Raw genomic sequence first — 16,318 nt, 5'->3', positions numbered from 1 at the left:
TGCACAAATACTTCCTCCACTAAGCAAAACTTTGTTGCGATTTTAGTGTTCTTGTCATGATATTTCTGTCGGCATTAGACATACATGTCAGTGATCTAGCCCCTACATAGGGTAGCTGAGTTGTCGTCCATTGTTCTGACACTCTTTTGAACCTTCGAAAAGTGTGGAGTCCTTTGAAAAAATTGGCGACGCAGAACCGTTTCTCGACAGGATGTCACCAGAACACAACCGCAGGCGCGTGCGCATGACACCAAAGTGCGAACATGAGAAACAGTTTGAAAGGCTGCGTGGCTCGAATAAGTGTCCAGTACCCGGCCAGCACTCAAGCACTGTTGTACTAGCACGAGCCGATGGTGCGCATCCGCACACAACCAAAATCAATGCACTTGTGTTTGCAGCGCAGGGGAAATCAAAAGCGTTCGACATTCAGGTTGTCATTCAGTCGGCGCAAAATCCTTATCTCAACGTCGACGACTCTGCGTTCTTCCACAGCCTGTAGACAGACATGTCACTCGTGGCGAAGAAAACCAGACAGGAGCTTCGGCAGGGCGTGGAAACGTGCGGGCACGACTACACTGCTGCGAAGATGGGGAGCGTTTTTTTGGGTCTGTATGGCTCCTTCCATGGGGTTCCGGAGATTGGCCACAACTACCAGCGCCACCGTGGAGGTCGTCAAGCTCACAGTTCGAGCGAAGAACTTAGCGATCTCCATGGTCAAAATAATCCTGTCTTGAAAAACTTATAAAGGCTGCGGAACAAAAGCTGGCAGCGCTGGCGGCGACAGTCAGCGAGGATGCAGACTCTATGTCATCAGGGAGTGATTCGTCATCAGATTCAGACGAAGAGTGAAGCTGGACTGCTTTGAAACGAGCTGTGTGACATCTGTAAATAAATATCTTTCATAATATGCTGCCTTGTTTTCCACTTTGAAAAGCATGTTCGTAGCCATATAATGATTTGGACTGAACTGTAAAAACGCAACATAGTTTTGCTTAACGGAGGAAGTAGTGGAACTGGTGCAGGGAGATGGTGTTGCACTTAGGTTAGATTTCATAGAGCACAACCGTGCCTTGCTGGTACGCTATATCTATATTGTGTGTGTAGGGATAGTATGGATATAAGAATAGCTATATTGTGTGTGTAGGGATAGTATGGATATAAGAATAGCTATATTGTGTGTGTAGGGATAGTATGGATATAAGAATAGCTATATTGTGTGTAGGGATAGTATGGATATAAGAATAGCTATATTGTGTGTGTAGAGATAGTATGGATATAAGAATAGCTATATTGTGTGTGTAGGGATAGTATGGATATAAGAATAGCTATATTGTGCGTGTAGAGATAGTATGGATATAAGAATAGCTATATTGTGTGTGTAGGGATAGTATGGATATAAGAATAGCTATATTGTGTGTGTAGGGATAGTATGGATATAAGAATAGCTATATTGTGTGTGTAGGGATAGTATGTTAGGTACCTCTTCCCGTACCTTTTCTAGCTGGCCTGCATGCACTCGCATACTCACCTTTTGTCTCCTTTTGTTCCGTTGGCCTGGGTAGCTACTTGCGCGCCCATAATTGCCATAGCTACCCAGGCCCTTTATCTTGGCGTTCAGACTTGATCTCTCTCTCTCTCTTTTCTCACTCTTATAATAATCACCATGTAGTCGTTTCGGTCGTCTTGGTCTCTTGTCCCGTCTCTAATAAATGTCGTTCCACCAACCTACCTGTTCCTGTTGTTATGTCTGGATAATGTGTCGTCAGTCGTCCTTTCTCATGTTCAACATTGGCGCCCGATTATTGACCCACGACCCTGAGATCATCCCATGCCCAGCCGTCCTCAACCGCCATTCGTCTCGTCTCGTCCATGTCAGTCCATGTCAGTCTCGTCTCTCCTACGCCAACCTCATCTCGTCTCTTTCAACCTCCTCTCCTTTGCCAACCTCGTCTCGTCTCGTTCAAGCCATGCAGGTCAGCTACCTTTCTCTCTTTCTTTTTTTTGTATGCGTTCCTTCTTCGTCAAATTTATTTTCGTGAATTTTTTGTAGTGTGTGTGCGCGCGTGTGTTCATAAAACAGTACCAAGTTAGGGGTCCGATCATGGTGAGCCACGCTCTAAAAAAGTGTAACTAGGCTGTATTTGCCGTGCAAATACTAGTAATTCACGTTCCTCGTCAAACTCCAATAGTTATTACACACTATAAGTAGTACAGGAATGATCTGTAGTGCATATTTAGTACACACTTTTGTGAGATCCGTTCGCGCGTGCAATATGTGTGTGTGTGTGTGTGTGTGTTTTTCTCCTTCAGTCATTTTTTTAATCTTTTTCTCTCTTTTCTCTCCGCGAGGACGCGGGATTTTTTTCATGGAGGGGTGGTATGTTAGGTACCTCCTCCCCTACCTTTTCTAGCTGGCCTGCATGCACTCGCGTACTCACCTTTTGTCTACTTTTGTTCCGTTGGCCTGGGTAGCTACTTGCGCGCCCATAATTGCCATAGCTACCCAGGCCCTTAATCTTGCCGTTTAGACTTGATCTCTCTTTTCTCACTCTTCACTAATCACCATGTAGTCGTTTCGTTCGTCTTGGTCTCTTGTCCCGTCTCTAATAAATGTCGTTCCACCAACCTACCTGTTCCCGTTGTAATGTCTGGATAATGTGTCCTCAGTCGTCCTTTCTCGTATTCAACAGATATAAGAAAGGACTTGCTTGGGTTTTTTCTTTTTCTTTTTTGGACAATTTTGCAGTTCAAACTGCCATGCGCAGTGACCTGGACGGAAAAATCAGACTTACTGCTGTATCAGCTGCCGTGGAAGGCCAGATCAGGGTGAGTTTTTGTCACACTAGTATTGTACCGTGTTTGCCAGAGTGTAGTTCAAACTTTAGATACGCTATTTCAGGCCGTAAGTTGCTCGTGCACACTGCGCTCCAAATATGGGAATATGTGCACTTTCAAAGTAGTCTAATGACTATGGATCTCCCTGTAGTCAAGTAGTTTACCACATCTGAGTCAATGACTCTACACAAAACATATTCATACATTTCTGGTGTCTTCCGCCAGCTACACTGCAAATTCAAGATGTGCATGAAACACCATATGTTACACTTGCATTTACAGATGTAATTTTTATGAAAATGTTGGCTCTGATCACACTATAGTACTGTCTTTGTAATCAAAAATATTCGCAAATCACGACTGCGTAATATACTCTGGATATACCTTGAGTTGCCTTAAAGTTTGGCAAAATTAGGTCTGTGTATTATGCTCAGGTGTGCTTTATACTCTGGCAATTAGGGAAGTTATTTTGTGTTAGAATGCATACTGGCATGTTTGCATTTGTCACGCACCGCTACTTAACCCTTTTCGTGCCAGGAGCGCATATATGCGCTCTGAAACATAACGTGCTTGACCATGAGCGCATATATGCACAAAAATCGCGCATTCTCCCTTTATGGACTGCAAAATTTGTACAGGAAAGAAGCGACATGCAAAACTCAGTAATAACTCGAAATCGGTGTGCATTAGCCAATACACCACCATACATTTTTGGAAAGTAGATAGGATAAGCTGTCCAACATCATCCTCGCCACCGCTCTCGCTACTAGCAGTATCAGCAAATCCATCAGATAAATTGTTTTCTTGAATTTCTTGGATATCATCACTATCACTGTCCATTTCGAACTCGTCGTCATCAGACTCATCAAGTAGGTCGCCAGAACTGTCAAAACTTCAAACATTAGAGTTCCAGTTCAGAATCATGCCGATGGCATCGTCGGTATCGTCGTGCCGAATAGTACTCGTACTGCAATGTTAGTTCTGCATGCTCGCGGAAGCTCTCAATTTCGTTCTTGCGCGGCCGATTTCGTCAACATTTTGACTAGGGACCCCCCGGCGAATTTAGCACCATTGGAAAGATATGGATTTCGTCTTTCGATTTGTGTAAAAAAATATCGCCGAAAACGTGCGGTGCGCTCAGAAAAATTCGCGTTTCGAGTTTCGATCTTCTTCTTCTTATTATTATTATTATTATTAGATCAAAACTCGTACAGTCCGTCCACAAAGGGTTATATCGCAGTGCATATATCAGTGTACAAACTATGGTAAATCCGTGACACATAATGACAATCAATACACCAAAGGAAAGGTCTTGAGGTTATCTTTCCGAAGATACAAATTTCGTCGCTATAGGATAATGACTCATTGAGCGGCGACATGATGAACACCGAGATTACGGCCCGGAGCAAACGCGATTTTTTTGGTTTATGACTTCGCAGCTATTTGGAGCAGGCTAGGGGATTTCCCTTTGGCATGACGCATGAGTGATGGACATCAAATAAATTGCTTGGATCTCAGCTTTCCAGCGGAGTTCGAATCGTGAAAATCGGTTGAATTTGGGCAAGATGATGAACAAGAACGTGAAATTGAGCTGTGCCGTTCCGAGGCACGGTGGAGTAGTTTGGAGAGGAGGTGGAAGTGGCCCTGGTGTGTCTATGTTGCTGAGATCTACTATGATGGATTCGCTTGGTCCTGATCTTTCCAACGAGCCCAGGATGATGAAAATCCATCAGGGTGGAGTGAAATGAGAATAAATTTCGTTCAGAGCTGTGTGCGCAAACTACACAAAGAGAGTCAGTGCGCTGGACAGCCGGCCGATTGGAGAAAAGGGGCCCCAGCATGGCAAGGGTTAAGTGCTATGTGGTATTCCACTTGCATTGCCAATGCAAAGCTTTGCGCATGCCTAGCCTGACATCACATGTCACATGGATCTTCCATGCTAACGCCAACCAACATGGTGTCGTTCGTGCATGTGCATGACTGCTTGCTTGCTTTCGCTTTCTTTTTTGATGTTGGCTACACTGCAAAGTCATATTATTGGCAACTCTTAGCTTGTGCTAGAATCAGATTTTCATTCTCTCATCTCCACGCTTCAAAATCAGACTTCATTGATGGCTGTTGGTGCCTGAAACAATGTCGCCGTCTACTGTGGACTTGCTTTTATTAGCATCTGATTTTCTGAAATATATTTACGCTTCAAAATTCAGACTTCAGTGACATCTGTGCATGTTGGCTCAGAGATTGCTGTATGACATGGAGTACACAGCATTCAGATGACTCTGCCGCTCTCACCATGGGCATGTGCGAATTGCTAGTCGGCCCCTCGTCCACTTTGGGTCCATCTGGGATTTGAGAAGTAATTCAGGATGAAGTTCATTCTGCCATAACGGACAAGGTTGGAACCTCTGTCTTGCCGCAACCATGGACAGTACTAGCGTCACCAGCTGTGTTAGCCGACAATGGTGTGAGTGGTGCATACTCAACACCCTGCTGGCTGGGTTATCAAGATAGGTGCTTGGGAATATGATGACTGTGGGTTCATATACTGCTGGAACTTCTCTGACCTACTGTTGCCTTAGACCTTGCAGGCAGTTGATAACCATAAGTCTTTTTTCCTCAAATTTAGTTCTTCCGGTGATGCAATATCAGTTGAAGCGGTGGTGGGCACCATTCGCCCGGCTCGTGGACTTCTGCATGCTATCACAACTTGGTCGGCAGCAGGTTATCTCCATATGAATGTTGTGATTAGTAATGCACTTCCATCACACTGCAGGAAGGCTGTTATCCCAGTGCCTGGATTTTGCAGGTCACCAGGCAGTATTTCACAGAGGTTTTGTAAAATCAGCGCTTTTGAAGGCTTCTCGCTTCCCAGCCAGGCAAGCAATTTGATACCATTGACATAAATACTTGGCCACTCTGTATCCCAGGCGAAGCTAGGCCTGAATGTATGTCATGAAACCTTGTTCACCTGGTGTCTGCACACAACATGTGTCCTTTCTTCCATCTCGAAATAGCACACCAAGCCCAAACAGTATCATCTTCGCTGCTCACCCGCAACAATGCAGGCGCCGTCATCTACCTCAACCTCAATCTCGGCAATTGCATATGGTCAATCTGCCAGCTGATCTACATTTGCAACCGCTGTGACAAGGATCATCCACGTAACAAGTATTCCCGCAAAAGTTCAGCCACCAGCCGAGTAGTTTAACGGGATCACGATCCCAACATGAACTGCAAAAATATGTTGCATGCGTTCATAATCTTCCTTCCCCATACTCTGCTCAGTACATGTTAACGTGTCAAAATCAGATACTACTAGTAAGGCCCCACCTCATCCAGTGTATCTTGTGAAGCTAGGGATCAAAAGTGTGTTCCGGCATATCCCAATTCATGTGTTGAAGACCACCCGCTATTTGTCATATTCTGGCAAGGCAGTTAATAGTACTAACGTGCTCTAGCGTTTGGACTTTGCTTGAAGTCTGCCAATCTCTTTGATTCAGTTGCCTCAGCCATAGAGTGGATTGTCAGTAACCATTTCTCTAATGCCAAGCTTTGCAACTCCAATGATGATTTTCTACACATTTAAACCGGCCAAGCTGTTGCACAGTGTTAATTAGTAATCCTGCTGCGGTCTTTCCTCTATCTATTCGTGTCACTAGCGCCAGCAAAGGTGGAAGGTTCTGTGAGATCATTGACTTAACTCGGTATCATCCTGGACTGTGTGCGGCCCTAGGCTAGGATATTCATGTTGGTGTTGGCCAGCACAATCAGCAGCCAGAAAATATCCAACGCCAAGTCGAATCCCTATTGGATAAGCTCTTGTTTGTGGCCCATGTCATTCCTCCTAATAGAAACTTATCACTAGACCTCCAGACTACACACAGATGTGAGTGGCACCCATTGATGAGCTGCTTACAACGGGAAGTTGACTCAAGGTTCATGGAACAGCACCCACATGCTGCAGTCTATGGAGTAGAAGGATCTATATACCCCTTGTAGCAGCCTGCACTGCAAGGGGTAGCATCAGATTTTGCTGAAACGTCTTCAAGCTTCAAACTCCGAAATGTCATCATCTAGTGTAAATCGGATGCACACTGCTGGATCCCAGAATGTCACTGCCGATTGGCTTTCTCCTTTTCTTATGCAAAATTTCGTTATCATGCTCCAGTAGCCCAGCTAAACCCGGACCATGGTCATCTTCCTGTGTTCTTGTGATCGAAGTCACCTAGTAAACTGCCTGTGCAATTGCTGCTGATATCAGATGCACCAGACTCTGCCTGTGAATGTTGTTTTGCTGGTTTTGATCCCTTTGCAATCTGCAACCTTACTCAGCTTCTGATCCTGTCATTTGCTACCTTGCACTTTATTGCTCGCTGTGTCTGTCCTTGTGTGATATCTATTTACTTGGAAGATGTAAGAAATGCACACGTTGAACAGGGTCTAGAGGATCCCCTGGCCAAGACATGGCTTATCAAGGCAGTGTTGATGGTTGTCCAACAATGACATGTGATTGAGGCAGTGAAGCATATATTGCCCATAACCCTGCTTATTCTAAGGAAGTTTGTTTATGCCCACCAGCCCGTCCCCAATTTGGCTGAGCTTGACTGCGTTCTTCTTGAGTTTGCTGCATTTTCGACATCCGTCTGTTGCCAAGATGCTTCGAATTGATCGAGGGCCTGCGGACAGACTGCATCAGATTTGAATCAGGCAGCATAATCATACTGTTGAAGAGATCAAGGACTGACGCATCAGCTATCCTGGCAGCCACATGTCTCCAGTGTTGTGCAGAAGGCGTCAGTCGCCATCAGCCAGCTATGGCGCCATGGGCGATCTCTGCCCATAAGAGCCCGCTGACTTTGGTACATTGGCATTGTGCAAGCACGACTAACGTACGCATCCAATGCATTCTTCCCGTCGCTGACACAGCAGCTGCAGAGTCGTTTAATCAAATCCAGCAAATCCGGAACTCGTGCAATTTTCCGACTCTCCAGCCGTGCATCCACAGCCCCCCTCCTCGTGCGCTTATCTATTCGATCCCTAACTCACACTTTTAACTACAAGGTTTTGTTTTTTGTTTTCCGTTGCCTACATGATCTTGCAAGTCCTCTTTTCTGCACCTACTTTCAGTTGATGGCTAATACAGGTGAAGCATCCCAGGATGATCGCCGAATTACTCGAGGACAGGAACAGCGGCTACTGCAAGTGCCTTTCCTTCCTGGACCTTCCGGTCGTCAGTCATTGACATTTGTGGGAAGCACTCTTTGGAATGCCTTTCCCAGCGATATTCGCCTCCACAGTGCGACGTTTGCCTTTAAACTGGCTCTGAACAGAATTAATTGTAATTTGTAACCACCTTGCTCGACATCCCTACACATTACTGCATGTTTTCTCTGTGTGTTCTTCACTGCATGCGTACACATACACACACCCATTTGAATTATATACAAACTTTGTGCTTTGGAATTATCATGTTATGATTCTTTATAATATTTCCTTCTCTCATAAGATATTATATTCGTTCTTAGCAGGAACCGGAGGGTTTTCCTCTGGTGAGAAGGCAGAATTGCCTGTGCTCTAAACGATTTCAAATAAAAGAAGCAAACAAACAATTTGGAAGGGAGTCCAAATTGTCATTGGTCCGGCTAGTTGCCCTTACTTCCCTCTGTACACTACACTACCTGGCAATGATTGGCAGTCAGAATGCATCTGATCCTCTACATGTACTTGCCAATGGTATACCGCTATCTAGATGTGTGTTTTTCATCTGTACTCTCCACTTGGCAAGGGTATGCCGCTATCCAGAGGTGTTTTTCACCAGAACTGTTCATTTGGCAAGGGTATGCCGCTATCCAGAGGTGTTTTCATCAGAACTGTCCACTTGGCAAGGGTATGTCGCTATCCAGAGGTGTTTTTCATCAGTACTGTCCACTTGGCAATGGTATGCCGCTATTCAGAGGTGTTTTTCATCAGTACTGTCCACTTGGCAAGGATATACCGCTATTCAGAGGTGTTTTCATCAGAACTGTCCACTTGGCAAGGGTATGCCGCTATCCAGAGGTGTTTTTCATCAGTACTGTCCACTTGGCAAGGGTATGCCGCTATCAAGAGGTATTTTTCATCAGAACTGTCCACTTGGCAAGGGTATGCCGCTATCCAGAGGTGTTTTCATCAGAACTGTCCACTTGGCAAGGGTATACCGCTATTCAGAGGTGTTTTCATCAGAACGGTGCACTTGGCAAGGGTATGCCGCTATCCAGAGGAGTTTTCACCAGTACTGTCCACTTGGCAAGGGTATACCGCTATCCAGAGGTGTTTTTCACCAGTACTGTCCACTTGGCAAGGGTATGCCGCTATCCAGAGGTGTTTTTCACCAGTACTGTCCACTTGGCAAGGGTATGCCGCTTTCCAGAGGTGCTTTTCACCAGTACTGTCAACTTCCTGCTTAAAAGTGCTGCGGTGCCAAACACCAAACTTTACTCGGCACACTCATTTCGAATTTGTGCCGCTACTACCGCCGCCATGGCAGGGATACCTAATTGGCAAGAATACCTGATTCACTGATTTGTCTTGCCGCCAGGTGGCAGAGGGATGTGTGCCTACGCTATGTGCACGTATACTATTGTTAGGTACCTCCTCCCGTACCTTTTCTAGCTGGCCTGCATGCACTTGCGTACGCACCTTTTGTCTCCTTTTGCTCCGTTGGCCTGGGTAGCTACTTGCGCGCCCATATTTGCCATAGCTACCCAGGCCCTTTATCTTGCCGTTTAGACTTGATCTCTTTCTCTCTTTTCTCACTCGTCAATAATCACCATGTAGTCGTTTCGTTCGTCTTGGTCTCTTGTCTCGTCGTCTATAATAAATGTCGTTCCCCACTAACTTGTTCCCGTTGTCAGTCGTCCTGTTTCGAACTCAACATTGGCGCCCGATTATTGATCGACCCACGACCCTGAGATCATCCCATGCCCAGCCGTCCTCAACCGCCATTCGTTTCGTCTATGTCAACCTCGTCTCGTCCATGTCAGTCTCGTCTCTCCTACGCCAACCTCGTCTCGTCTCTATCAACCTCGTCTCTCCTACGCCAACATCGTCTCGTCTATATCAACCTCGTGTCGTTCAAGCCATGCAGGTCAGCTACCTTTCTCTCTTTCTTTTTTTTTGTATGCGTTCCTTCTTCGTCAAATTTATTTTCGTGAATTTTTTTGGAGTGTGTGTGCGCGCGGGTGTCCTTCATTAATATTAGGGGTCCGATCATGGTGAGCCACGCTCTCCTATTTATGTCGTATATTAAAGTGTAACTAGGCTCTATTAGCCGTGCAAAATACTAGTCATCAGAATACAATTCAAGTCCCTCGTCGAACTCCAATAGTTATTTTTTGGGCCATGTTTTGAAGGGGCGTTTGGGCCCGTTGTTATTGGCAATGTACACACTATAGTATGAGTAGTACAGGAACGTTGACGGTTGTAATGATCTGTAGTGCATTTTTTAGTCCACACTTTTGTGAGGCCCGTGCGTTGTGTGTGTGTGTGTGTTTTCTCCATCAGTCATTTAAAAAAAAATCTTTTTCTCTCTTTTTTTTTCTCTCCGCGAGGACGCGGATTTTTTTTCATGGAGGGGTGGTATGTTAGGTACCTCCTCCCGTACCTTTTCTAGCTGGCCTGCATGCACTTGCGTACGCACCTTTTGTCTCCTTTTGCTCCGTTGGCCTGGGTAGCTACTTGCGCGCCCATATTTGCCATAGCTACCCAGGCCCTTTATCTTGCCGTTTAGACTTGATCTCTTTCTCTCTTTTCTCACTCGTCAATAATCACCATGTAGTCGTTTCGTTCGTCTTGGTCTCTTGTCTCGTCGTCTATAATAAATGTCGTTCCCCACTAACTTGTTCCCGTTGTCAGTCGTCCTGTTTCGAACTCAACACTATGGAGACTAAGTCCGAGATCTCAGCTTGGGCTTGCCTCCGTGAGTGAGCTAATCTGATTTCTAACATGGACAGTTACAAATATCGGTACGTTCTGTCCATGAAATGACCTCCTTTGGTGAATCTCACTCCTTGATAAATGCTTGCTGCAGGGGTTGTGAGGGGATAGTGTTGCTGCTCTATGGAGCTCTATCGCTTATAACTGGTGATTTGCTTCGCTAATTGCGGCCCATCTTGAGCCAGTTGCTGCCATTTGCATTGGCATTGCTTTGCAACTGCATTTTGGCGCACTGTGGGTTTATTGCCGTTTCTCCCGAGCCAGTTGCTGCCAGTGGCTTTCCTGCTCTTTGAGGTTTCACACTAAAAGACCAGCTACTCGAAGCAGCAAACTATCTCCAAACTAATTCCTTGTTGCGTTGAGCTGAGTCTGGTCAGGTGTGGTCTACTCACCTCCCACCACCTAGTAGCTGCATATTCGACTTGATCCTAGAGGGTGGTGGTGTTCCTGCATATACACCTTGATCCTAGAGGATGGTGGTGTTCCTGCATATACACCTTGATCCTAGAGGGTGGAGGTGTTTCTGCATATACACCTTGATCCTAGAGGGTGGTGGTGTTCCTGCATATACACCTTGATCCTAGAGGGTGGTGGTGTTCTTGCATATACACCTTGATCCTAGAGGGTAGTGGTGTTCCTGCATATACACCTTGGTCCTAGAGGGTGGTGGTGTTCCTGCATATACACCTTGGTCCTAGAGGGTCGTGGTGTTCCTGCATATACACCTTGATCCTAGAGGGCGGTGGTGTTCCTGCATATACACCTTGGTCCTAGAGGGTCGTGGTGTTCCTGCATATACACCTTGATCCTAGAGGGTGGTGGAGTTCCTGCATATACACCTTGGTCCTAGAGGGTGGTGGTGTTCCTGCATATACACCTTGGTCCTAGAGGGTGGTGGTGTTCCTGCATATACACCTTGATCCTAGAGGGCGGTGGTGTTTCTGCATATACACCTTGATCCTAGAGGGTGGTGGTGTTCCTGCATATACACCTTGATCCTAGAGGGTGGTGGTGTTTCTGCATATACACCTTGATCCTAGAGGGTGGTGGTGTTCCTGCATATACACCTTGATCCTAGAGGGTGATGGTGTTTCTGCATACACACCTTGATCCTAGAGGGTGGTGGTGTTTCTGCATATACACCTTGATCCTAGAGGGTGGTGGTGTTCCTGCATATACACCTTGATCCTAGAGGGTGGGGATGTTTCTGCATATACACCTTGATCCTAGAGGGTGGTGGTGTTCCTGCATATACACCTTGATCCTAGAGAGTGGTGGTGTTCCTGCATATACACCTTGATCCTAGAGGGTGGGGATGTTTCTGCATATACACCTTGATTCTAGAGGGTGGTGGTGTTTCTGCATATACACCTTGATCCTAGAGGGTGGTGGTGTTTCTGCATATACACCTTGATCCTAGAGGGTGGTGGTGTTTCTGCATATACACCTTGATCCTAGAGGGTGGTGGTGTTTCTGCATATACACCTTGATCCTAGAGGGTGGTGGTGTTCCTGCATATACACCTTGATCCTAGAGGGTGGTGGTGTTTCTGCTGATGTTGAACACTCGGATTCAAGCCGAGTCTAACTTGAACCGTGACAATTTTTACTAAACTTTTGTCTGGGTATGAGTGTTTTTTAAAAGGGATATCTTGCTAGTGTATAATAGTGTGATGAAAAAGTAATCAAACTTTAGAAAACAATAAGCTACAAGCTACAAGCTCTTCTCAAGTAACTTTTACCCAAATACTGTAAAGTCGTGTATAAAATTAGATGACTTTTGGGGGGAATTTTTGCAGGCTTCTACAGGATACAGGCTTCTATATAAGACGGGTATTTTTTATTGTTTTATTGTTTTAAGACGGGTATTTCTATGTATGGGAACACTAAAACTAGACTTGTGTGCCAACTGTGCATCTTGAAAATCAGGATTGTTTTCAAAACAGGTTTCTATATGAGACAGACTTTAAAGAGGAACTGTCACCAAAAATGTTCTTTGTCTTGTCTTGTAGTCTTTTGGCTACTGACCACAATGGTCTAATACATTTCTTCCTGACTGGAAGTGGGTGAAAACCTGAAAAGAAGGTGCCCAAATTGTCCCGAAGTACTGAGTGACGTCACGGCAGACATGACCCCCACGCGTACATTCGTCGTCAAAAACGAAGTCAAGCCCGTGTGCTGGTCGATCGAGCTAGCTGTTCCGATGTACCATGATGAACGGTGCATTTGTGCCTTCTTAACTCCCAGACCCAACACAAATGGCCGTATTGGTACGTCGTACAGAAGGAGAATGCCAAAGAGGCAGAGACCCACGTGCAGCAGCCGGATCAAAATAAAAAGGAGCCGAGCGTTCACCTTTTGACTTCTTCCTAGATGATCTTTTTTGTTTTATTTTGTGGGCACGAAAATACGTCGACATTTTGAACTTTTCACAGGGCATAGCTTAAGGATTTCATTTAGCTCGGACAAATGTCCTTCCGTTTTGAAATCTGTCCGGACATGCCCGGATATGTTCCACAACACATTTTCAGGGTGTTTTTTCTTCTTTTTTTTTAGTAGTACTGAAGTATTATTCACAATGACTCATCATGTGGACGTATCTCACACATTACTATGCACAATTCGCGAATGTATTGGTATTAGAAACTGAACTATTATACTGACTCTATTTTTATTTCATACATCTGCTTCGTTTATTCCTTACTCTTTTCTTTCTATCTTTTTATTTTCTTTCCCTTGTCATGTAATCACTGTCACTCACATACAAATACCTTCATAAAATATAAAACACAAGTTTTTCTCATCTTTTTCTGTTTCTTGTTTTTCATTAGCTTTAGCATGTTCATTCACATTCTTCATCATTTGTGATAACTAGACCTGGTCTAGTGAGAAGGCATTCTACTGCCTGTAATTCTGGTGAAGTTAAATAAAGTAACAACAACAACAACTGACGACAAATGTATGTACAAGAAAGCGTTGCAGTCAAGAATTTTGCGAACGCGATATGCTCCTTGACCTTCGAATTTGCGTCGTGCAATAGCGGCAGCACCATCGTCCATCTCGCACAGTGCCTTCGCAATTGGAGCGAGTTCATTTCGAGCGGGACACTCTTGCCTGCGGAAAAGATTCATTGCTCGTTTATGTATCTTCGTTCCAGCATGATCCTCAAGTTAAACGCTGATGTTCTCAGGTTCTTGGATCCGGTTATGAAAGCTTCGCTGAAGTTTTTACAACTGCGGACTCTGAGTGAAAAATAAAAAGATGACATCTTCCTCTCAAGAGCGAAAAACTGCACTGCAGTTCATTCCATCGATTCAGGTGCGAAGTCGACACCATGTACCAAAGGTCGAAAGTGTGAATTGACTGTAGCAACCACGTGGTTGCAGCCTTATCAAGTAAATATGGTGAAGTCTACGCCTGAGGCTACGGTGTAGACGTGTTAGTTGTACGATATGCAAGTCGCAGTTGGCACGAAGCGGCCGAAGAAAGCCCAACTCTGCATAAAAAGGTCGAAAGGTCGCTGCTCTTTTTTTCCTTTTTGACCGGACACTATGTCCAGTGAAAATGAAAACGTCCAGTCAGTTGCCGAAATTGGCCGGAAAATGTCCGATGTCCGGCCGTTAATCTATGCCCTGTTTCATGTGAGGAACACCACGATGATGAGTGTGTGTGTGCAGAAAACAGTACACCTCTGGCTGGCGATAACCCCAACAACCCGAGCCCCAAAGGAACGCAATGTAGCTACGTGAAGGCGATTCACCTGACGATGTTGCAGAAGACGGAGATGACACGCTTCGACGTCTTTCATTTCAGAGCCGCGTGGGCAGCACCGGCACCTTCGATACAACAAAGTCATTTACAAGTACGATTAATGTGTCACACTAACAGCAAACAAACATCCTTCCAATCCTTTGTAATCACAAACAAAACAAAGAGCTAGCTGGAACTTCGCAAAGGCAGTACCAGTGCGACAAACTGCTGGCGACTTTTGTTTATTTTCTCCCTTTTTTGCGCTCTCATTGGGAACAATGTACACATCAGTGTCCGAGCTCCGACGGCACATGTGCAGTATACATCGGACAGTTGGCAAGATCCACCAGCACACGGGCTTGATTTCATTTCTGACAACGAATGTACGCTTGCAGGTCAAGTCCGGCGTGACGTCACTCGGTACTTCTGGACAATTTTGAGCACCATCTTTTCAAGCTTTCACCCACTTCTAGTCATCGCAGAGAGAAAATGAATACCACCATCTTGATCAGGAGCCAAAGCACTACAAGATAAGACAAACAAAAAATTTGGTCACAGTTCCCCTACTAGACTCTACGGCATTATCAATTCTTACTCTTTGGGTGGAATACGATCAAAAGTACTTCCTCCGTTAAAATAATTTCTTTGATATTTTGCAGTTCAGTCCAAAGAAATCTATGGCTACAAAGCAGCATATGGGAGATAGATATTTGCTGATGTCACACAGCTCATTTCAAAGTAGTCCAGCCTCACTCTTCGTCAGAATCTGATGACGACTCACTCCCTGATGACATCGAGTCTGCATCCTGCTGACTTTCACCTCCAGCGCTGCCAGCTTTTGTTCCGTAGCCTTTACAAACTGCCGAGACATGATTTGATCATGTAGACCGCCAAGTTCTTTGCTCCAGCTGTGTGCTTCATGACCTTTGCTGTGGCGTGGTAGTTGTGGTCTCCGCCACTCTCCAGGATGACATGAGAAAAGCAATACAGACACTTCTGTCTACAGGCTGTGGAAGAATGCCAAGCCCTCGACATTGAGATCGGGACCATTTTGCTGGTTGAACAACAACCTGAATGTCAAACATTTTGCTTTACCCTGCCCGGCAAACCCATGTGCGTTGATTTTGGCTGTGTGCGGACGTGCACCATTGTGCTGGTACAGCATTGGCTGGCCGGCTTCTGGGCACTTCCTCAAGCCACACGGTCTTTCAAACTGCTTCTCATTTTCACGCTTTGGTGTCATGCGCCTGGCCGGGAGTTGTGTTCTGGTTCATTCTGTAAAGAAACTGTGGTGCTTCACTGGTTGTTTTCGAAAGGACTCCATGCTTTCGGAGGTGCAAATGCCTGTAAGATCAATGGACGACACCACTGATACCTTATGTAGGGGATAGATCACGGACATATTTGTCTAATGCCAACCGAAATATCATGACAAGAACACAAAAAATGCAACAAATATTTGCATTAAGGGATGAAGGAAATAATTATTGATGTATAAGAGGAGCCTAAATGTTGAAAGTTATGACCAACAGCCTCCCTAAGGTCACGATACATTTTTAGACAAGCACACCTGTTGAGCCGTCAGCAGCAATACGGAGAAACGTACATCTGTAGAATATCTTTTCAAAAACGGTTGGTTCATATAAGCCAAATTGGCGCTGGGAAGCACCGGCTGGTGAGCCACCTCCATATCCGCCCGGCATCCGGTTCGAGTACCGAATCTACCACAAAGTAGTACAGAATGCGCCCAAATGGTACCA

General features: G+C 45.3%; 1 protein-coding gene across 1 annotated transcript in view; it reads left to right on the top strand.

The window, feature by feature from the left end:
* Nucleotides 1–16,318, top strand: part of LOC135811253 (tripartite motif-containing protein 2-like) — a 190,324-nt gene that overhangs the window by 39,313 nt on the left and 134,693 nt on the right. The window contains exon 3 of the mRNA XM_065324457.1: nt 2,747–2,826. Within this exon, the coding sequence (XP_065180529.1) occupies nt 2,747–2,826 (80 nt within the window). The remainder of the gene's footprint in view (nt 1–2,746; nt 2,827–16,318) is intronic.

The sequence above is a fragment of the Sycon ciliatum genome, chromosome 3, assembly GCF_964019385.1.
Source record: "Sycon ciliatum chromosome 3, ocSycCili1.1, whole genome shotgun sequence".
In the NCBI taxonomy this organism is placed as follows: Eukaryota; Metazoa; Porifera; class Calcarea; order Leucosolenida; family Sycettidae; genus Sycon; species Sycon ciliatum.
The sequence above is the reverse complement of the archived record's forward strand: the minus strand, read 5'-3'. Positions and strand labels throughout refer to the sequence as shown.